The 24,010-nt window shown below is 35.5% G+C and overlaps 1 protein-coding gene across 2 annotated transcripts in view; it reads left to right on the plus strand.

Moving 5' to 3' along the window:
• The window catches only part of MAP3K5 (mitogen-activated protein kinase kinase kinase 5), a 250,131-nt gene that overhangs the window by 212,120 nt on the left and 14,001 nt on the right, over positions 1–24,010 (plus strand). For both annotated transcript variants that reach the window (XM_074309740.1, XM_074309739.1), the window contains 4 exons: positions 995–1,172; positions 1,491–1,659; positions 6,987–7,172; positions 11,803–11,908. In XM_074309740.1, coding sequence (XP_074165841.1) covers positions 995–1,172; positions 1,491–1,659; positions 6,987–7,172; positions 11,803–11,908 — 639 coding nt within the window. The remainder of the gene's footprint in view (positions 1–994; positions 1,173–1,490; positions 1,660–6,986; positions 7,173–11,802; positions 11,909–24,010) is intronic.

Raw genomic sequence — 24,010 nt, forward strand, 5'->3', positions numbered from 1 at the left:
ATATATATATATGTACTGACTAACCACTTTGTAGATTTTCTGAGGCAAATTTTCAACCTAAACATTTTATACTGTCACCCTGGACTGCAAACTCCAACTGCTAGTTGGTAGGAACTTAGAGAGTACGAATAAATTTTCAACATTAATCTAAGGAAATCATTATATTAAGACAAATATATGCTCCAAAGTGATAGTACAAAGCCAAATGAGAACAATTTTTAAATTATCCATGCCCTGGATTACCCCATGTTTGTTTCTGTCCACTGGATTATTATATTACTATGTGGGTAAAGAAGTGAAACTAACTTTATGGAGCCTAATCAAATATTCTTCCACTTATTTGTTGAGAGTATATTATTACTGAAGGTTGAAATAAGAGTCAGAAGTCTTATGTTTTTGTATTCATCACTGGAGATACAAAAAGAGGCAAAATAGTCCCTGCCTTTGAGGAGCTCACAGTTGTATACCATGTATCCATTGTATACAATGCTGTATAATTAGGATCTGTTTTCTTTTGGCTTGGACTTGAAATTTTGTCTGTGCATTAACTAGGTTGTAGAGTGGGTAGAGGACAGACAGAGAGTCAGACTCATCTGACCTTTGTAACCTGGGCAAATCACTTAGCCCTGCTTGTCTCAGTTTCCTCATCTATCAGATGAGCTGGAGAAGGAAAAACCAATTATTCTATGATCTTTTCCAAGAAAACTCCAAATGAAGTCACAAAAAAACAACCGAAAAATTGATTGAACAAATAAAATCAATAATTGGTGATGGAATTTAGGTTACCATTAGACCAGAGACTTTCAAACTTAGTGAAAATCATTCTTTGTTTAAAGTTAAAGTATAAACTTTAATTGCTAGTGAGTGTAACAGGATCAAAAGTTAAGGCTCTTTATCTTAAAAAGAACCTTCCTTTCATAGATTTGTGGCCTTCTATAAGTGATAATTTTTTTTAATCTATCATGTTGTTTTTCCCCTCTTACTTAATGATCAGAATATCTTAGGAGCATATCCTTGCCAGTCCCTGTACTAGTAGAAGACACAAGCAGCAGCAGTGAATATGGATCCGTTTCACCTGACACAGATTTAAAAGTGGATCCCTTCTCCTTCAAAACAAGAGCCAAATCCTGTGGAGAAAAAGATGGGAAAGGAATCCGAACCCTCTTTCTGGGGTAAAGACCGGGCTTATTTTGAGTGGATGTGGGGGGGGGGAGAAGAGACAAGATAGACAGAGACACATAGAGAGACAGAGAGAGAAGCAGGAGGGGAGAGAAGATAAGCAGGGATGGTGAAAGGAAACAGAAAGAAGGAGAGACAGAGAGAAAGAGAGAGACAGACACCAAGAGAGAGAAATAACAGAGAAGGAGGAAAGAGAGGGAAAAGGGGGAGAGAGAGGAGGAGGAGGAAAGAAGAAGAGAGAGATGGAGAGAGGATAAATCTGTGTCTGTTTCATAAATGAAATGATGATTTTAGTGCACATATTTTTTTAGTATTCCAGATGAGAATTTTGAAGACCACAGTGCTCCCCCATCTCCTGAAGAAAAAGATTCTGGATTCTTTATGCTGAGAAAAGACAGTGAGCGAAGAGCTACTCTGCATAGAATATTAACAGAAGACCAGGATGAAGTTGCAAGAAACCTAATGGAATCATTGGCTCAGGTAAGAATTTCTTCTAGATACCATTTTGAAATGCTAGATAGCAGATTCAGATAGCTGAGCAAGTTCTATCTACTGATAATAAACAAAAATGGGATCACAAGATCATTCATTTGGAATTTAAAAAAAAACAAACAAACCCAAACCTTAGAGGCCACTGAATCATCTCCTCATTTTTATAATGAAAAAGACATAGCACTAAGATGACACAGGATTTGAACCAAACTAAAAGGCTGCTATGAGTGGTCAGAACTTGGGAAACAACTAAGCAAGACAGGGCAGAATTAGGGAGATGGAAGATTATGTTTCTTCCTCTGTAAAATAGGATCATATTAGTAAGTAACATAATAGTAACTACTTCACAGGGTTATTTTGAGAAACAAGTGAGATAAAATGTGTAAAGGGCTTTGCTAAAACTTTGCTCAAATATTTGGGGGACAGTGGCTGGCATAGTAGATTGAGCATTGGCCCTGGAGTAGAAGAAATTGAGTTCAAATTCAACTTCAAATACTTATTAACTGTTTGATCTTAGGCAAGTCACTTAACCCTGACTGCCTCAAAAATAAATAAACAAATAAATAAATATTTTAGAATCACAGCTTTAGAATTATAGGAAACATTAGAGGCCATCTAGTCCTTCGTTCGGAAAGAAAGAAGGCCATCTTATATACATCACCAGGGGAATTGAGGAAGAAGCTCTAGAATAAGAACAGGATAGAGTTGCTGGTAGATTGGAAAGATGGAACCCAACCTGGAAAATCCATTTTGGGGAGGGAGAGAGGAGCCACAGTAGATATTCATTTTTCCCCACTTTTCTTCTCAGTTGTGATTTGATTTGGGAATTGGGGGTGGTCATTTCTCTACTTTTCTTCACCAACCCTACCCTGTACTGGGTTTGAAGTCAGATAAGCTGTGAAGACCAAGTTTGTATGGGGAGTCTAGAAAGGAAGCGGTTTTATGTTTGTCTTTTGTTCTCCAAGAGGAGCATGACATCAGAGAGGTGATGCCGTTGCATGCAAGTGAACTGGAGTTAGTGAGGGAGGCTGAGCAAGGTCACTAGCCTCACTTTCCCCTCCAGAGCCAGCTGTGTCCAGTGGCCAGATGTAGATCAGGAAAGCTGGAGTTGCCCGTGGATGAAATTGGAGACTTTGGCCTTTTTAAGCTAAGTTCTTCAACAGGTTTCAGTTTGACTAAGGCTGCACCTTCAGTGATTAAGCAATTGAGGCAAAAAAATGGCCTCTTTCACCTAGTCCAAAGAAATCTAAATAAATAAATGAATGAATGAATCTGGGAGGGGAAGACCCTCAGAATTTCTTGCTAAAGCAGAAATGACTGCTATTTACATTCAATATGGACAAACAAATGAAGATTATGACAGCAAGGGGAAAGATGAAAGAAATAGGCAGAAAAGGTAGGGCAGTTCCTCTATTTCACTTGTCTAAGGTCTGTGGCAGCTCGTTTTTTTTTTTTTTTTAACAGTTTTTATTTACTAGATATATGCATGGGTAATTTTATAATATTGACAATTGTCAAACTTTTTGTTATAATTTTTCCCCTCCTTACCCCTCCCCAGGTGGCAGGTTGACCAATACATGTTAAATATGTTAAAGTATAAATTAAATATTATATATATATATATATATATACATGTCCAAACAGTTGTTTTGCTGTACAAAAAGAATTTTACTTTCAAATAGTGTACAATTAGCCTGTGAAGGAAATCCAAAATGCAGGTGGACAAAAATAGAGGGATTGGGAATTCTATCTAGTGGTTCATAGTCATCTCCCAGAGTTCTTTTGCTGGGTGGAGCTGGTTCAGTTCATTGCTGCTCTATTGGAACTGATTTGGTTCATCTCATTGTTGAAAATGGCCACATCCATCAGAATTGATCATCATATAGTATTGTTGTTGAAGTATATAATGATCTCCTGGTTCTGCTCATTTCACTCAGCATCAGTTCATGTAAGTCTCTCCAGGCCTTTCTGAAATCATCCTGCTGGTCATTTCTTACAGAACAATAATATTCCATACTATTCATATACCACAATTTATTCAGCCATTCTCCAATTCATAGGCATCCACATAATTTCCAATTTCTGGCCACTACAAAGAGGGCTGTGTGGCAGCTCTTTCTATGCAAGAACTTTGTACAATGAATTAGATTCTTTCCGTATACTAGATGACTTGAGGTCTAGGTATAATTTTTAACTTTGATAGTTTAAACTTTATAGTTTGGGAGACACTGAAATTTTTAAGCTATCAAAGCATAAAACTTTACCAAGAACTTTGGGATACCCTGTATTAATAATTATGATGTATTTTTCTAATTCGGAAGGTCTTACCAAATTTTCTTCAAATTTTGAATATCAAATTTAATATGAGAGACATGAGAGAACCTGCTAGCCATGGAGTCAGAAGACCTCCCTAGGTTTAAATTCTACCTCAACACCAGTTATGTGACTAGGCAAGTCATTCAATCTCTCTGAACTTCGCTTTACTCATCTGTGAAATGAAAGACAGGCTTCAGTTCATTTCAGATTTCCTTCTAGCTCTAAATCTGTGATTCTACAAATCAAGTGTTGTTATGATTCCACTTATAGGAATAGAATCGAGTCATGTGACTGCCATACAGTGGATTAGTAACTATCTTCAATTATTCAGTTGTGTCCAACTCTATGTGACCCCATGGACATTGTCCATGGGTTTTCTCGGCAAGAACGCAAGACTAGTTTGCTATTTCCTTCTCCAGTATGTTCCCATTTTACAGATGAGAAACTGAGACAAATCATGGGTTACATGATATGCCTAGACTTACACATCTAGTAAGTTTCTGAGACTTGATATGAATTCAGATCTTCCTGATTTCTAGGCCCAGTGCTTTATCCCCTGGACCACCCATCTACCTCTTATAGATACCTAGGAATATCCTAAAGATGACATCTCATATCTTTTTTTTTTTCTAATAAAGGCCATTTATTTCTCAATAGAAATTAATTTGGCATTTTCACACAACAGACATATATGCTCTGGATATTTTAATATCATTTCAAAGAAGCACTATATAAAGATTATATTCATTTGTTTTTTTTTTCAAATAATAGCTTTTTACTTTGAAAATATATGCAGATAGTTTTCAACATTCACCCTTGCAAAACCTTGCATTCCAAATTTTTCTCCCTTCTTTCCTCCTCCCCATAGTCAAGGAATCCAATATATCTTAAATATGTATAATTCTTCTGTGCATATTTCCATATTTATCATGCTGCATAAGAAAAATCAGATAAAAAAGAAAAAATGAGAAAGAAAACAAAAAACAAGCAAACAACAACAAAGAAAAGTGAAAATACTACTGAACCAGCTCCACCCAGCAAAAGAACTCTGGGAGATGACTATGAACCACATCTCATTCCCACAGTCCTCTGTCTGGGTACAGAGGGCTCTCACCATCACAAGTCTATTAGAATTGGCCAGAATCACCTCATTGTTGAAAAGAACCATGTCCATCAGAATCGATCATCGCATAATATTGTTGCTGTGTACAATGTTGTCTTGGTTCTATTCACTTCACATAGATAGATAGATAGATAGATAGATAGATAGATAGATAGATAGATAGATAGATATAGATATAGATATAGATATAGATATACATATATATATTACAATATAACCAGCTTTTTAAAATTCAGCTGATGTTTCTCTTCCTCTCCTTCCCTTACCCCCCCCCAATATGTGGCACATGGTTCTTAATCAGTACTCTATGAAAGGATATGTTTTTCTGTCCCTTCTTTAGCAAATAGTGTGTTTCTAGTTCTAAACTGCCACTGACATAGAAAAATCTTATACTAGAACACTGTGTTTGCTTATTAAATACCAACTGTTGATGATTGTGTGAAATATCATTGATATTGAATCAGGTGCTTCCCTTAATAAAGCTATTCTCTGATGTGTCAGGCCCCTCTTCAAGGGCATTTTAAGGAATATTCAGAGAGACACATGTAGTTGGCTAAATTATATAAGCCAGATAAATGGGAGCTAAAATGATGCCATATAGAGAAAACTAAAGCACTAAATGTTCCTTCTTAGGACATTGGTACAGGACAAGAAGCAACATGTTTTTCTATTATAAAAATAGAGCTAATGCCAAAAAAGTTTGCTATCTAAACTTTTTTCACAAATAGGCAGATTTTTCAGGCAGATAAAGTGTCTGAATAACTAACATGTTTTTCTCCTTGACTACATTTTTTGCATATTGTGATTTTCTTTATTTTTCTACCCCAATTGCAGCTTAGTTTCAATTCAGAAAAAAATAAGTTTTATACTTTTTGTGGTCTATAAATTGGGCAAAAGAAGGGAAAAGAGAATGAGCCTTTTAATGATGTCTACAATTCCTCTTATGGTCCACAAGATTCCTTGTTATTCTAGGTGGCACAGAGAATAGAGCACTAGACCTAGAACTAGGAGGATTCATCTTTCTGAGTTCAAATCTGGCCTCTTACACTTAGACCTGTGTGATCCTGGGCAAGTCACTTAATCCTGTTTGTCTCAGTTTCTTCATCTGTAAAATGAGTTGAAGAAGAAAATAGCAAACCACTTCAATGTCTTTTATCAAGAAAACCCCAAATGGACATAACTGAAATGACTGAACAATAAAGTGTTCTTTGAGAAAAGCTTGGCATGTAAAATGTAAGCATTCAATGCAAGTACCCTAGATACTTTAAAGGAAAAAAAGATCAAATGAAGTAATACTTGCAAAGGACTTTACAAAGTGCCCAATACATTATAGGTTCAGCCTCAGACACTTACTAGCAGTCCGATCTTGGACAAAGAACTTAACCCCAATTACCTCCAAAACATAAATGCTTCTTCCCTCCCTAAATAAACACTCCCTAAATAAACTGTTTTTCATCTTTGTGTCCCAGAAACCTAGCACAGTGTTTTGGACAGCTCGCGCATTTAATTGAAATAACAATAATTTCCTTTTCAGTATGGATTCTACCATACTCAGTTGGGGTCCCTTCCAACCCTCAAATTCTATGAATTAAGCTGAAGATGTGGCTCATTTGTTAATATTTATGACAGTTTCTTTCCTAGTATTTTTGTGTCTTTCATACAAAAGATTAAGAAGAAGGAATGTATTTCATGGAAATAACACTTCTCATTCAGAGTAAAGGAAACAAAGTTGAGAGATAATTTGTCAGAAGCCTTACATTTTACTTAAAATATCTTTGTCTTCTACTTCTATCACTGATTAAAATCAGTGTGGGGGGTGGGGATGAAGAAGTTGCCGGGTTGTACTGTTTACCTGACAAACTGATTTCTTCTCCAGGGACCTGAGGCACCTAAACTAAGATGGGAGCACATCACAACTTTAGTCTCAAGTCTCAGAGAATTTGTGAGGTCAACAGATCGAAAAATCATAGCCACCACACTGTCAAAACTGAAACTGGAGCTGGATTTTGATAGCCATGGAATCAGTCAAGTCCAAGTGGTTCTGTTTGGTTTCCAAGATGCTGTAAGTACAGTCCTCCTCACCCTAACTTTCTTAACAGCCAAGCTAAAGTTCATAGATAAAACCAGAATTGTCTTTTTGAATTTTTCTTTCATTAAAAAAATGGATTTGAATCTCTTCTGATGAAGCACCTGCCTTCTTACAATCATATTTCTAAAAAAACAAGAGAGAATATTTTCAGGGTTTTTTTTTTTTTTTTGAGGCAGGAGGGAATTACAGAACCAAGAAAACCACTGTTGTCAAATGTTATACCATATATGAATGTGTGTATTCTTTGATATATATGTGTGGCTTAATATATTATATAAATCATTTTGCAAGCTTTAAAGTATTTCTGTTATATAAGCTAGTAAAGAAAGAAAAGCTAGATTTTTTTTTTTAGTTTTAAAAATACTACTCATGTATTATGTATTTTTGCTCCCTTGCATTAAACCTAATCACCATGGAAAATAACTAAATTGATAAATATTTCCTGGAACTGAACTTTGTGCTTATGAAATCATGCAATAGTGTCATCATATTTATTTTGATGACTTTAGCAGCCACACAGCTTTCTTCAGCCCAACACTTTCTTTGTGTGATAGTGCGACATCTGGTGGTCATTGAGAATAGGAAATAGAACAAATGGCCAAAATCTGGCCCCTGTTCCATAAGGCCAGCATTTTCTTGTAGCGTCCTGATGTTTGGTGTGTTTCCCCTCCCTTAAGTCTTTCCATTTTAGAAATGTTTGCTATTTCTTGACTCATATTGCACTCTAAACTTCTGTCCTTCACTGAGTCAATAAAAATCCCACATGCCTCAGTAAGAGTTTGTTGTTTTTCTCTCTAAAAGCATATTCTTCCTTTTGATTTAATAGCCCTGTTATATATAGCCTAGTATAAACAGTATCCAAAAATAAGATGGAGGATGTTGTCTGTTCTAACTGCTTACTACATACCCTGTACCTTGTTTCCATGAGTTTATCTTCAAGAAGTCTTTACAGTGCCCAGGAGAAGAGGGAGCTTTCGGTGTGTGATTTGTAGACCATGTAACACCTCTTTACAGAATTTTGCTAGAAGGCCAAAGAAATAAACTCATCATCACTGCTTCCCACTATATTTAATTGCTTATCTCTGCAGCCTGATTTATATTATGGTCACTCACTTTAAGAAGGGGAAAGGAAAGGGCATTTATTAAGATCCTGTTGTGTGTAAGGGACTTTGCTAAGCTTTATAAATACTAAATCATTTAATCCTCACAGCCATCCTGAAGGTAGACTCAAAATGATCCCCATTTTATACATAAGACACTGAGGCAAACAACACCATACGTACTACAATTATAGCAGACATTGGTGGCTTTGCCTGCCTCAAGTCTCTTCCCATTGCAATCCATTTTCCTGCAACACAGGTCCGACCCTGTCACACCTACTCCCTATTCAATAAACTCCAGTGGCTTTTTATTATTTCCAGGATCAAATACAAAACATTCTGTTTGGCACCCAAAGCCTTTTCTAATCTAGTGACTTTCTATCTTTCCAGTCCTTACATCTTACTCCCTGTTACTTACTTTTCAACCTGATGATATTGGCCTTCTGCCTATTCAACAAACAAGACATTTTCTGTGACTCATTTTCTCCTCTGTGCAGACTACTTACCTCCTTGGCTTTTTTTAAATTTTCAACTAAAATCCCACCTTTTACAGGAAACCTTCCCCAACTCCTCTCAATTCTATTTCTCCTATATGTAGCTTGCTCACTATGTATTTGTTTGTATGCTCTTTCCCATTAGATTGTAAACTCCTCGAGGGCAGCAACAGTCTTTTGCCTATTATCCATAGCACTTAGCATAGTATCTGGCACATAGTGGGTGCTTAATAAATGTTTATTGAATTAAATTGAATTGAAACAGCTTGACAAGCTAATTGACTTTCCTAGGGACCTGTAACTAGCATCTGAGACTACATTTGAATTCAAATCTTCCTGACTTTGTCACAAAAGATGCCTTTAAGGTAGAATTCTAATATTTGGTCTTCCTGTAGTGTTTATTGGAGCCTTGTAGCAAGTCACTAGATCTCTAAAAAAATGGAGGGAAAAAAGCCTCCTTCTTCCTTTAAATACAGTAAATTTCTAAAATTATAATAATGTATTCATAATAAAATGTTTCATAAATGCTAAAGGTGAATGAAAACCAGGCCTGGGGGAACGTGACACTTCATTTTGTTCTAGAAGTAGAATGAAATAGTCTGGTTAATTTGCAGTTGCCCACATTTCTGGCTTCTAGCCTGGAAGTTAGAAAGCAAATTATCTAGTTACATTCAAATTCATTGCTATTGACTCTCAAGCCTGGGCTATAGGCCCATTTCACCAGGACGTATATGCAAAATACTGTCTCTCCTGCTTCTTCCTTTCTAGTGGACCCAGAGAAGAGCTTGTGTTTCTTTGTTGCTTTTAATTGTGTGTGTGTGTGTGTGTGTGTGTGTGTGTGTGTGTGTGTATCAGGATTACAAGAACAAAATTTTACAAACGTCTTCCTCATTTCAGCCCTGCAACGTCAGAAGTTATTTGACCTGACAAGAGTGTAAGGGGATGGGGTAGAGGGTGAACAAAAGGGTAATCATTCTACTTCGTTGAATAGAGACATCCCATGACTATCAACAGTGATGTCATTTCTCCACTTGAATGATTTGGCAGGAACAAGCTTTAGCCACTATGTGTTCTTGAAAATAGAAGAGGTCCAGAAATGAACTAGCTCTTCCTTGGGAGTAGGCCCTTCGAGCCCAGGTAGACTCGGTGTCAGATTATGGGATTTAGGTAAAAATAGACCAGTTAGAGAATTTTTACCACTAGACACCAGCTGAATTATCAGCTGTGGGGAAGGCTACTTGTGTCTATGTGAAACTAGTTGTCTTACTGTTGAGGTCGGTTTCCTCAAAGTTGGCCTTTCAGAGTAGAACCGAGAGTACTGGGCAGATTGCCTCTTTCCTCAAGGCCTCACTGGAAGCTCCTACCAACAATTATTGGGCCTATTCCAGAATAAATAAATGAGTTGAAGTTAGTTTTATTATGTAATGCTTTATGTCAAAATGATAAGTAGTACATTTTAAAATCTTATTAAATCTCACTCTTAATATCTCAATTATAACAATGCTTTTGTTTCTACATAAAAGTGCTCAGAACTTACTTAGCACTTGATTTGGCACCAGAAGATTTTTTTAAAAGAGCAAATTTAATAGCATATTTACAAATAGTAGTTATTTACCTTCCTTACAGCAATTTTAGAGCTGTTTAAGAGAAATCCCAGGCATGCATGATGCCCATCCAGTAGATATAATACATAAGAGCTCCTTTTCTTTCCTCTCAGACCACTAGGCTGTGCTGGAGTACTTTATTTGAGTCAAGGATTAGTATAACATCCCTGCTAACACAGCATTTATTTTTTTAAATACCTCAATCATTCTTTCCTGATATGGCAGCCCATGTGCTAATCACTGTACAATTGTTATCTCGTTTGATTTGATCCTCACAACAACCTGGGTTGGTAGGTGCTGTTATTAGCTCTGTTGTACAGAGGAGAAAGTTGAAACTAAGAGAGGGCAAGTAAATTGGCCAGAATCACACAACTATAAGAAGGATCAGAAACAAGATTTCAAATTCAGATCTTTCTCATTCTAGGGCTAGTGCTCTAGCTGCTGAGCCTCCCAGCTGCCTTTATTGTGGAATAGTGTCAAAATTCAAGAAGAAACAGGAGCCAGTGTACATAAGGATCCCTATGGGGAGGACTTAGTTTAAAATATAAGGTTGTTATTCAGCCTTTTCAGTAACTGCTGATCCTTCATGAGCCCATTGAGGTTTTCTGGCAAAGATATGGAAGTAGTCAGCCATTTCCTTCTCTAATTCAATTTGCAGATGAGGAAATTAAGGTAAACAGGGTTAAGAGATTTGCCCAAGGTCACACAGCTAGTAAGTGTGAAATCATATCTTCTTGACAACAGCCATGTAGGTAGATAAATATAATATTATTCTTGTTGCGTTTTAGTTTTATTTTATTTAAATCTTTTGTCAGATATTTCCCTATTACAATATAATGTGATTCAGGCCAAACTCAGGAATGTTATGGGCCACTTATGAACCACAGGCTCTATATTTGACACTTCTGGTTTAGTGAAAAGAGATGGTCGGTTCAAGTTCCTAGCTTTGTCACCTAATTTTATGACTGGAAAGTCACTTAAACTCTCTGCGCCTTAGCTTCTTTATCTGCAAAAAAGGAACAGTCATATTTTTATTACCTTTCTCACCAGATTGTTATGAGGAAAGGTTATATAAACTATAAAGTACCAAGTAAGCTGTTATTACAGGCAGAACTAAATTCAAAGAGACCAACTAGTATATTGACTTTTTTTCCTTCTAAAACTCTGATTTCATTAGTGGAGCAAACTCTTCAGTGAAGAAAGCCCCATTCCCAGTGCAAATTGGCAACTCTTTAGCAATTTAAAGTCCTAGAAAGTCACTGGTATGTTCTTTAAGAGATCAGCCTCAAATCAGGTTCTCCTGTCTTCAAGACTGTCAGTCTATCCTTAGCACCATATTGCCTTTTAGTATGTATATTAAGCATGAAATAACAGTTTTTCTTCATGTCATTTCTTTTTTCTCCAGGTCAATAAAGTCCTTCGGAATCACAACATCAAGCCTCACTGGATGTTTGCCTTAGACAGCATCATTCGAAAAGCGGTCCAGACAGCCATTACCATTCTAGTTCCAGGTTAGGCACATTTCATTATTCTGATAATATTCTATAAGTAAGCAGCATCTTATCACAATGGTCTGTTGGTACACTGAAGAATGCCATTGGCTTCCTTTCAGTTGATATCATCCCAGGTATTATTTATTGGATTTGAGGTGGGAATATTGTTCCAGGCATTGTCTCATTAGTATCCCTATTTACAGTTAAGGAAACTGTGGCAAACAGTTCACTGATTTGCTCAGGATTTTACAGCTGGTAAGTGTGAAGGGGATTTGAACTCTGGTCTTCTTCATTCCAGGTCCAGCACTCTACCCACTGTGCCATCTATCTAATTGCCTCAATATTTATTAGTAATGGATTGGAAATCTTGGCTATTTACAGAATTTAAAGAAGACATGGTCCCTAACCATCAATGAGCTTTTATAATACAATTAAGATAGAGCATATACAATGCTGATCAAAAATAGTATATATTTAAAACCCAGCTATTTACACATCCAAACAAATGAATATATTCATCTATATCTCAAAGGCAAATGGAAGGTTTTGTTGGAAGTATGAAGGAGATCTAAAGATTTCAGTCAAGAAGATTTCTTATGATGCATGATGAAGATTAGTCTATAGAACATCCAACAGGCAATTAAAATCAGAGCTTAAGGAAGAATATTAGAATTGTATCTACAGATATGGGAGTCATTTGAATAAGATAATAATGGAACTCATTGAAATCAGTGAGGTATTCATAAGAAATGACATAAATAAAGAAGAGGACATGGATAGGACCTTCTATATCATATAACTATCTTCCATACTTAAAAGGGCAAATGACTTGTGTCATAAGAAATCTCCTTGACTAAAATCTCCAGACTCCAAGATCTTATCCCTGTAAGGTTTCTTAGAAATTAACTGAACTGTACTTTAAAAATTTTTCTGATTATAGTCAATGCCCCACAATTCCTTTTTGCCTTGGACCATAAAGCCTACTCCTGTCCTTTGAAATGAAGACACAGGAGTTTTAAATGGATTAATGGGCAGTGCGGATGATATTATCGCCCTTCCTTTTCCTCCTCCCCCTTCTCCCTTGGCCCACGAAGGTGAGGCAGAGGGAAGAGGAATTAGAAAATTCCCCAAAGGCTGATTTAAAATCCAACCTGAGCTTTGCACATAAAAAGAACTAAACTTCTTCTCAATGGAAGAGTAATTGATAAATTCCTTAAAACAACAATACACAAGGTAAACCAACAAAACGCTAAGAAGAAGTTCTACAACTTTAGTCCATGTGGTTCGTTTATTTCCTTCATTAGTTTCAGCCATTGGTTTGAACTCTTCCTGTTCTATCTGTAGTAACCTAGCTTTTTCTTCTTTCTCTATCTCCATCTGTAGTTTAACCTGCAATTCCAGCAACTCTTGCTGTGGCATTTTATACTCTATACTGTCATACATAAGCATTAGCTCATATTAGCTTAAAGGGTTTTGTTGAGCAGAACTCATTGTCTTCTTCCTAACTTTCCTGATTGTGTCAATGGTACCACCATCCTCCTGTGCACCTAAGTCACATATGTAGAGCCGCCTTAAAACTTTTCACTCTGCTTACTTCCCATCTCCAGTCTTTTTCCAAGTCTTATCATATCTCTATAATTGCTTTTCCAACCATCCCTTTCTCTTTAGTCATATAACCAAACACCCTAATCTAGGACTTTATTATCTCTTTCCTAGACTATTTTCTTTTAATTGGTTTCCCTGCTTCAAATCTCTCCCCTCTCCAATTCAACTTCCACAAAACTGCAAAAATGATATTCCTAAAATAGCTCTGACTCCAGCTTTCCTGCTTAGAAAAATTTAGCAGTTTCTTCCTTTCCCTTTTAAAAAAAAATTATCTTTCTTTTTATATTATCTCAATTTCCAAATATATAACTCTACCCCAACACACATATACACACAGCCATCTTCTCAATTGGAGAATGAAAAGGGGGAAGGAGGAAGCACATTAGCAAAACTATCAAAAATATCAACTGAATTTGTGAGAATACATCATGTTCCATATTCCTAATCTCTTACAAAGAAGGGAGGGAGGCACATCTTTTCAACTTTTCTTCAGGGCCAAATGATATCATTTTGTTTATCTAGTAGCTTTCTATTACCTCTAGTACAAAATGCCAGCTCTTCTGTTTAGCATTTAAAGTCCTTAATAAAGTTCTTGACCACCTTTCTAGGCTGGCATTTACTTTGGAATAATCAAATTGTTCTATTTGCTGTTTTTCATGCACAACATTGCATTTTCTATCTTTGTGTCTTTATTTAAACTTTCCCCCATTTGTAACAGATTATGTGTCTTCTGTCTAAGTATAAGATTAGCAAAGTTTGAAGTCAATAAAATTGATGTCAACAAAGGTTGACCACAAGGGGATGATTTTTTTCAGCCACCATATCTCAAAAAATGCCACCTAGTAAAGTATGGAGACATTAGAACTCCATCATTTGTGAGTATCCACATGAAAGAAGACACAGGTCCTTGATATATTGAAATCTAACTTCATATAGAAGCAGAACAACCAGACCACAGCACCAAAAATTGAATGTTTTTAAGCTATTTTACAGCTTCTGCTAGTCACTATGTGCTTAATACAAATGTGATGATTGTTTTTGGCAGTCCATAAGGCTAAAATTACAGAACTAATGAACAGTAACTCTGTTTTCTTCTCTGGAGTCAAGATTATTGGCGTAAAGGGAGAAGGGGGAGATTGGAGCAAGTTTCACTTGTCACTTGTTCCTGAAGGTAATAGTGGTGACATGGGGATGGTCAGACGTATCTTATACCTTCTTTGTATCCCACTCCAATCAGGCCAAAATGAGTAGGATTTTTAAATGTCTGAGATGCTTGAATTAGCAATTCTCTAAGAGTACTGGATTTTCAAATAGTCCAGTTTGACAGCTAGTAACAGCTTTGTCTCTACCCTCACAGTCTCCTCCCTGCCTCAGCATTGCCTTAAACTATGGAGAGAGAAACTTCCCAGTTAAGCCGATACTTGCATTTCCAGAGTACTGCCTACATATCTTTCATTGTTCAAATCCAGAAACATTTGGGGACAAAAGATATAATAATCAACAATTCCAGTCCATCCAACCAGTCCAACAGCACTCATTTCCTCATCCACTTGCTCACTTTTGTAAAAGATAAAATTATACCTGCTTTATGCCTCACAACTTTCAAACTGAGAAAAAGGAGCATGAAATAGATCTCTGCAAATTATTAAAGAATTCATAGACTTCCCTTGTTCACAGTTTCCATTCTGAAGCCACTAAAGCTGGTACTTTCTACTATTGTAAAATGGACTAAAAATAATGGATTTGCCAGATAAAGAGAAAGCATTTGTATAATTCAAAATATATATTTATAACTGGCAGAAAGGATAATAGTGTGCTATTGTTTTTGTAAAGTAACCTCTTTCAATGTTTTTGTTATACCCGGAAAGTACATGTGACAGAGAAAAGGCAATGCTTAATAAAAAGACACATTATAGAGTTAATGATAATGCTATCTAACATTAACATAATGCTTTAAGATTCACAAAGTGCTTTCCATACCTTATTTGATTCTCACACAAGCCTGTGAAGGAGGTATTATTATTTTATTATTATTTTGCTGAGGCAATTGGGGTTAAGTGACTTGCCCATGGTTACACAGCTAGGAAGTATTAAGTCTCTGAGGTCAGATTTGAATTCAGGGCCCGTACTTTATCCATTGTGCCATCTAGCAGCCCCAAAGGAGCTATTATTATTATTATTTCCATTTTACACAAGGAAACTGATTAATGATTAAATGATCTGTGCAGGGTCACATAGCTACTAAATGTTTGAGGTAGAATTTCAATTTGGCCTTCTTAACTTTAGGTATATCATTCTAAACTTAATCTAAGCTGTCTCATTTGAATTTAAATAAAAATATTGAAAAATATATACACATGTGTGTTGTGTGTGTATAAATATGTGTATTTATAGATGTATAAATTTGTATATATATGTACACATATATGTGTGTATGTGTGTGTGTGTGCATGTGCATGTATATGTATTTAACTTCACATTGCTTTGCTAATTCATGTCCTTTAGATGGGACACAAAGTATTTTTCAGGCAACAGTTTGTGTTTGCTTGCTAAGGACGTACAGGGAGGATCGTTAGTGGGATGACTGTGGCTTATGAATTCTTTGATGGAGGCAACCAATGAAACAACTTAAGATGACCCTGAGTCCTATATAGCCTCCTGCTCTTTCTGAGGGAGAGTGACAGGAAGGGAGTTAGAGAAGGCTGAAGTTTGTATCAGGTCCTGTTTCCTTGGCCTTTGCCACTCTATTCAGGAGATCCTTATTTACTTTCAAGCCAAACTACAGAACAAACTGAATTGCATTGATCTTGACATTCTCCTTTGAAATGAAATTAAGGAGATGAAAAGAAAAGAGGGCTGCAGCCTTGTGGGATATTGGCTCACAGGTTCTCCTTGTACAAGCACAAAATGAAATGTCTGAGTTCATCTTAGCTTGTCCCCGATGACAAGAAACACCGTCTCATTGACCACTTTGTCATCTCGTATTGAATGGCTCATCACACTCTCATACTCAGTGGCCTCATCATCTCCCATGGGTTTAATTATTGTCTCCATACAGATGACTTCCAAATCTCTGTATCTGGTCTTATTTCCAAACCAAATCATGCATTTCCAACTGCCTATTGCATATTTCAAACTAACTGCCCCAAGGCATTTCAGATTCAAACCTGAATTCATTATATTTCCCCAAAAATTCACTCCTTTTCCCAATTTTCTTACTTCTATCAAGGGCTCTCCCCATCCTTGCAACAATTTGGGTTTGCAACTTTGATGTTACCCTTGGTTTCCTCACTCTCCTTCAATCCCATACAGGTACAGAATTTCTAAATATTTTTCCTTCTGTGTATACAATGTCTTTGTCTTCCACATATAGCTAACACTCTAGTTCACTATTACTTTGACCAATGACCTTCCTAATTGGTTTTTATGCTCAAGTCTCTCCCTTTTCCAGTCCATCCTACCCGGAGCATCCAAAATGATTCCCCTTAAATTGAAGACTAACCTCATCACTTCCCTTACCCAATAAATTCCAATGTCTCTCTATTGTCTCTAGGATTTCCTTTGTTTTTCTTGTTATTCTATCAGCTGCTCTTCATGCTTTCAAACCACTAGATGTTCTTGCCAGTGATTTTTGCCTGTGGAGAATAAGAAAGGTACCTTATGAAGGGAGAGGAGGAAATGCCCCAGTTTTTCAGAAAGAGAATGGAGTCTGAAAACTAGTGGTCCATAGTCTTGCCTTTGACTCCTAGCAGAATTCTAGGTTAAAAGATATTTAGTGGACATCTAGAAAACAAAGTAGATAAAGAGAAATGAGCATTTAGACTGCCTGCCTTTCCTTCCTTGCCACCCCTCCACTCCAGATTTTAGAGGGGGACATGAATAAGAGACCCCAGAAGGATTTGCCCTTTGTAAAAATACATAGGATTAAAAAGGAAGCCAGTTATTTTGAAATAAAGTCATGAATGCTTTTCTGTCTACCTTCAATTCCCTCAGAAATATATCCATAAACCAGTAAGGGACCTGTGGACACCCTCCCCACAAATGTGCAACTCATTCTATACAATTCAAGATTCCTCAGTGGAAAGAGCACTGACTTTAGCTAGAGGACATGGCTTCAAAATCTGTCTCTGTTATTTATTACCAGTGTGACTTAACCTCCCTCATCTATAAAATGAGATAGTTAGACTAGATGGTATTCTCTATATAAAATACTAAATTTGACACATCTCCTCAGTAGATGTGGATGAGAAAGAGAAAAACAGAGAAAGAGTCCTCTGCACTGCACCCAATTTACTTACAGAGAGTAAACAGAAAGGCAAGTTTTTACTGCCCCCATAGAACAAAGTACATGGGACTGAAAAATGTGGTTTAAGATCCCCAGGCAGCCTCTGCTGACTGTTGTGACCACTGTTTCAAAACAGGAAGAGCATATGGGAGTAGGGGCAATGCCTCTGAGAGGAAAAAGGAGAAGAATTGTATTAGAAAAATTATTTTTCTTGACTTTCTTAGTATAGGAGAAGTTATAACTAATTTGGAAGTAAAATGTGAAATACATAAACCTAGAAAGTTTGAGTTTGCATTGTCCAGTAAAAAAAACTCTGTAAGGATATAATTTTTAAAAATCATACTATTAAGATTTCAGTAAATAATAATAGGAAGAATTAAGTAGTGCTTTAAAGTTTGCAAACTTGAATTTCATTTGAGTCTTGCAATAGCCTTGTAAGGTAGGCAGTATAATTATTGTTATATCCATTTTCATAGATGAGGCAACTGAGGCACAGAGAGGCTGTGACTTGCCTGAGCTCATCTAGGTAATAAATATGGAAGTCAAAATTGGAATCCAGTTGTTTTTTTTTTGGTTTTTTTTTTTGGATCTTTTGGATGTTGGATTGAAATCTAACACTCTATTCAGTATTTCACAATACCCCTTACTAAATGATACAAACATCCTTAAGAGTTTCTTATAAAGGGAATAAGATATTATGAATGCATATATAAATTTAAAAGTTGATGGAGAAAACAACAAAATAAATGATTTAATGCTTTGGTCCTTCTGGAGAAAGCACCGACTCAACTAAGAAGCAAAATTAAAGTATTTTGGAAGCAATTTAGTGTTAGAATTTCAATTTTCAAGCTGTTTTTATTACTTAACAGAAGACAATGAACATTTAGGATATAATGAAATAGGAAGAGTATCTTTTATTTCGTTGTTAATTTGGTTCAGTCATGTTCAACTCTTTATAACCCCATTTGGGGTTTCCTCCGTAACAATATTGAAACGGTTTGTCATTTCTTTCTCCAGCTCATTTGACAAAACCTGTCAAATAGGAACCTGAGGCAAATAGGGTTAAGTGCCTTGCCCAAGGGCACACAGCTAATAAGTATCTGAAGACAGATTTGTACTTCCATATGGGTCAATATTAAGTGGCCTAAGACAGAAAAAGATGCTATAGAATGAATTTTGTAAAACTATGACTCAAATAAAGTGGGGGAAAATAGGATACTTTTTGCTATAAATAGTAGAACTAGAAAGACTAGAATTTAAGAATTACACAAAAGATGAAATTACAAAAATTGACACTGTATTTTTTTAAAATCATAAAACAAAAAAAAACAGATATAGGATAAAAATTTTTGTTTCAAAGTAAAATAATAAGAAAAAACTTGTGTCAGTTGATGCCTTTTGTCTTTGGCACCTAATCATCACACTAATTATAAAAATCTAAATCAAATTATGCATTGTACCTCTGAACATAGTATAATATGAAAAGTGGCTGTCTCTTTCACTAAAGTTCATGGTGTATTATTAGCCTCTTCCTCCAAACAGTATTGGATAGCTAGGTAGCACAGTAGTTAGAGCACCAGCTCTGAAGTCAGTTCGAATCTTGCCTCAGATACTTACTAGCTATATGACCCTGGGCAAGTCCTTTAACCCAGTGTTCCTTCTCTGGGTGTAGTTGTTTCTGTCCATCATTGATCAACTGGAAGTGAGTTGGATCTTCTTTATGTTAAAGATATCCACTTCCATCAGAATACCTCTTCATACAGCATTGAAGTGTACAGCAATCTTCTGGTTCTATTCATTTCACTCAGCATCAGTTGATGTAAGTCTCTCCAAGCCTCTCTGTATTCCTCCTGCTGGTCATTTCTTACAGAGCAATAATATTCCATAACCTTCATATACCATAATTTACCCAACCATTCTCCAATTGATGGGCATCCATTCATTTTCCAGTTTCTACCCACTACGAAAAGGGCTGCCACAAACATTTTTCCCCTTTTCCCTCTTTAGTATTTTCTTGAGATATAAGCCCAATAGTAGCACTGCTAGATCAAAGGGTATGCACAGTTTGATAACTTTTTGGGCATAGTTCCAAATTGCTCTCCAGAATGGATTTTTTCACAACTCCACCAACAATGCATCAGTGTCCCAGTTTTCCCACATCCCCTCCAACATTCATCATAATTTGTTCCTGTCATCTTAGCCAATCTGACAGGTGTGTAGTGGTATCTCAGAGTTGTCTTAATTTGCATTTCTCTGATCAGTAGTGATTTGGAACACTCTTTCATATGAGTGGATATAATTTCAATTTCATCTTCTGAGAATTGTCTGTTCATATCCTTTGACCATTTATCAATTGGAGAATGGTTTGATTTCTTATAAATTAGGGTTAGTTCTCTATATATTTTGGAATAACTGTAAAAATGCTTTCCCAATTTGTTACTTCCCTTCTAATCTTGTTTGCATTAGTATTGTTTATACAGAAACTTTTTAGTTTGATGTAATCAAAATCTTCTATTTTGTGATCAGTAGTGATCTCTAGTTCTCCTTTGGTCATAAATTCCTTCCTCCTCCACAGGTCTGAGAAATGACTATCCTCTGTTCCTCTAATTTATTTATGATCTCGTTCTTTATGCCTAAATCATGGACCCATTTTGATCTTCTCTTGGTATATGGTGTTAAATGTGGGTCCATATCTAATTTCTGCCATACTAATTTCCAGTTTTCCCAATAGTTTTTTTCAAATAATGAATTTTTATCCCAAATGGTGGTATCTTTGGGTTTGTCAAACACTAGATTGCTATAGATGTACCCTTTTTTGTCCTTTGTATCTAATCTGTTCCACTGATTGACCGGTCTATTTCTTAGCCAGTACCAAATGAGTTTGGTGACTGCTGCTATATAATATAGCTTTAGATCAGATACAGCTAGACCTCCTTCATCTGACTTTTTTTTTCATTAGTTCCCTTGAAATTATCGACCTTTTATTCTTCCATATGAATTTTGTTGTTATTCTTTCTAGGTCATTAAAATAGTTTCTTGGGAGTCTGATTGGTATAGCACTAAATAAATAGATTAGTTTGGGGAGTATTGTCATCTTTATTATATTCGCTCGGCCTATCCAAGAGCACTGAATGTCTTTCCAATTATTTAAATCTGACTTTATTTTTGTGGCAAGTGTTTCGTAATTTTGCTCATATAATTCCTGACTTTCCTTTGGTAGATGGATTCCAAAATATTTCATACTATCAACAGTTATTTTGAATGGAATTTCTCTTTGTATCTCTTGCTGTTGGATTGTGTTGGTAATGTATAAAAATGCTGAGATTTATGTGGATTTATTTTATATCCTTTAACTTTGCTAAAGTTGTGAATTATTTCTAATAACTTTTTATTAGAATCTCTGGGGTTTTCTAAGTATACCATCATATCATCTGCAAAGAGTGACAGTTTGATTTCTTCATTACCTCATTTAATCTCTTTCTCAACTCTTATTGCCGAGGCTAGCATTTCTAATACAATATTGAATAGTAATGGTGATAGTGGGCAACCTTGTTTCACTCCTACTGATCAAACTTTCTATTTTTTAACAAGTACCAGCTTATTTTAATAATTATAACTTTATAGTAGAGTGTGAGATTTAGTACTGATAGGCTCCCTTCCTTCCTACTTTTTTTTAAAATTATTACCCTTGAGAATCTTGACCTTTATTTCTCCCATATAAATTTCATTATTATTTTGTCTTATTCTATAAAATAATACTTTAGTAATTTGATTATATGGCATTGAATAAATAATTTTGGCACTAGTGTTAATTTTATTATATTGGCTTGACCTACTGATGAGTAATTAACATTTCTCCAATTATTTATGTCTGTGTAAAGAATGTTTTGTAATTGGACTCCATAGGTCTTTTCTAGATAGACTCCCAAATATTTAATATCTTCTTTGGCCTATTTTGAATGTAATTTTTCTTACCAGCTATTTCTGTTGGGTTTTATTATCAATTTATTTTACATCCTGCAGTTTTGCTAAGTTTATTATTTAATTTTGACTCTTAAAGGTTTTCTAAATAAATTGCCGTATCATTTACAGAAGAGATCATTTTGATTTCTGTTTGCCTGAGCTTATTTCCTTAGTTTCTCTTTTTTCTTTTCTTGCTGTAAGTAGCATTTCAAGATTTTGTTAAAAGTGGTGGTGATAATTGTTATCCTTACTTCACCTCTGATCTTTTTGGAGAAGCCTCTAACTTTTTTTTCACTACATATGACATTTGTTCTTGATTTTATATAGATATTATCTACTAGATTAAACAAACAAAAAAAAAAGGTTCATTTATTCTTAAACTTTCTAGTGTTTTCACCAACTATGCATTGGACTTTTTGGCATGATCATTTATATTATTAACATGATTTGTTATATTTATAGTTTTTCTTATGTTGAATAATTCCTTCATTCTTGCTTTTTAAATCCAGCTTGGTAATGATATGTAATTTTAGTATGTTAATGGAGTCTATTTTTTTCAAAATTTCATTTTAAAATTTTGCATTAATATTCATTAGGGGTGATGTAGCAGTCAATTTTTTTTCCTACTTATTCTCTTTCTAATTTAGATATCAGGACCCATATTTGTGTTGTAAAAAAAAATTTTTTTTAAGTTCCCTTCTTTTCTTGTTATTGAAAACAGTTGATGTAATGTGAGAATTCATTGTTCTTTGAATGTTGATAACATTCACTGACAAATCAATTTGACTGGTTCTGGAGTTTTTGTTTGTTTATTTTGGATTCGATAAAGGATTGTTCAGTTTTTTTAGACTGGGTAATTAAATAGTGCATTATTTATTTTGTTCATCTGAGTATTTTATATTTTTTCCATAGTGAATTTCTAAAATTGGTGATCTTCTTTACTCCCAAAAGTGTGCCAATTTCTGAATGTCTCCTTCCTCTATATCGTAGCTTAAGAACAAAATATCCCAGTTATGAGTTCAAGACCAACAATTAATGTTTTTTAACTTCCAGCTTTTCTACTTCCTTTAGCTTCTCAACCAAACCAGCTTTTACCCTTCATCTAGATAGTCTTTTTATTCCCTTCAGATTCATCTGGTTTATCCATCCTTACCTGGCTACTCTTGTTTTCCTAACTAGCCTGGACTCCTTAGTAAGCCATTCTAAGGACTCTGTAAGCCCATGTTGATCTTTCATCCACCTTAACATCAAACCACACTTCTCTGTTCTACATTAGGAAATGACCAGAAAGTTGCTCTGAATGCTCTGAAAAATTCAGAATAATTTTTATTTGAATCATAACTACTTTCAAGCTAAAAATGACACCAACTGCATTTTTTCATGCAATTTATAGGGCTATTGAGTATGAGTAGAGAAAATTACAAAAGTGTGCCAACTGATTTCACAAAAAATGAATGCTCATCTCAGCTTCACTGAGGCTCAGAAATCTTTTTATTTATCTTGAATGGCTCCTTGATTGACTCCACAAAGCAATTGCTGCAAACTTGTAACATTTTTTTAAAGATCCCAACCCTATCCCCATTTCCCTCATTCTAGGCTGGCAATGTTGCCTTGGACTTTATTGAGGTCTTTCAGCCATGGTTTTCTCAATTTCTCTCTTCTCAATCTCAGAATTTCTCTGTACTTTCAATTTTCTCTCTTCATTCCTATTTATAAGGGAGAAATGTTTTTCCTTTTCAAAATTAAATCCTCTACTTTCTCTGCTTTATTTCATCATGGATATATTCTCTCTATCTCTGTCTCTCTTCTCTTCTCTTCTCTTCTCTTCTCTTCTCTTCTCTTCTCTTCTCTTCTCTTCTCTTCTCTTCTCTTCTCTTCTCTTCTCTTGTCTTCTCTCTCTCTCTCTGTCTCTCTCTCTCTCTTTTTTTTTCTTTTTCTTTTTTTTAAATAGTTTTTGTTTACCAGATATATGCATGGGTAATTTTATAATATTGACAATTGCCAAGCTTTTTGTTCTAATTTTTCCCCCCTTCCCCCTGCCCAGATGGCAGGTTGACCAATACATGTTAAATATGTTAAAATTTAAATTAAATACAATATATGTATACATGTCCAAACAGTTATTTTGCTATACAAAAAGAATCGGACTTTGAAATAGTGTACAATTAGCCTGTGAAGGAAATCTAAAATGCAGGTGGACAAAATTCACTCTCTCTCTTTCACTCACTCTCTCTTGCTCTCTCTCTTGCTCTTTACTTTTTGTACTA

This window comes from Sminthopsis crassicaudata, chromosome 4 (assembly GCF_048593235.1).
Source record: "Sminthopsis crassicaudata isolate SCR6 chromosome 4, ASM4859323v1, whole genome shotgun sequence".
NCBI classification, from domain to species: Eukaryota; Metazoa; Chordata; class Mammalia; order Dasyuromorphia; family Dasyuridae; genus Sminthopsis; species Sminthopsis crassicaudata.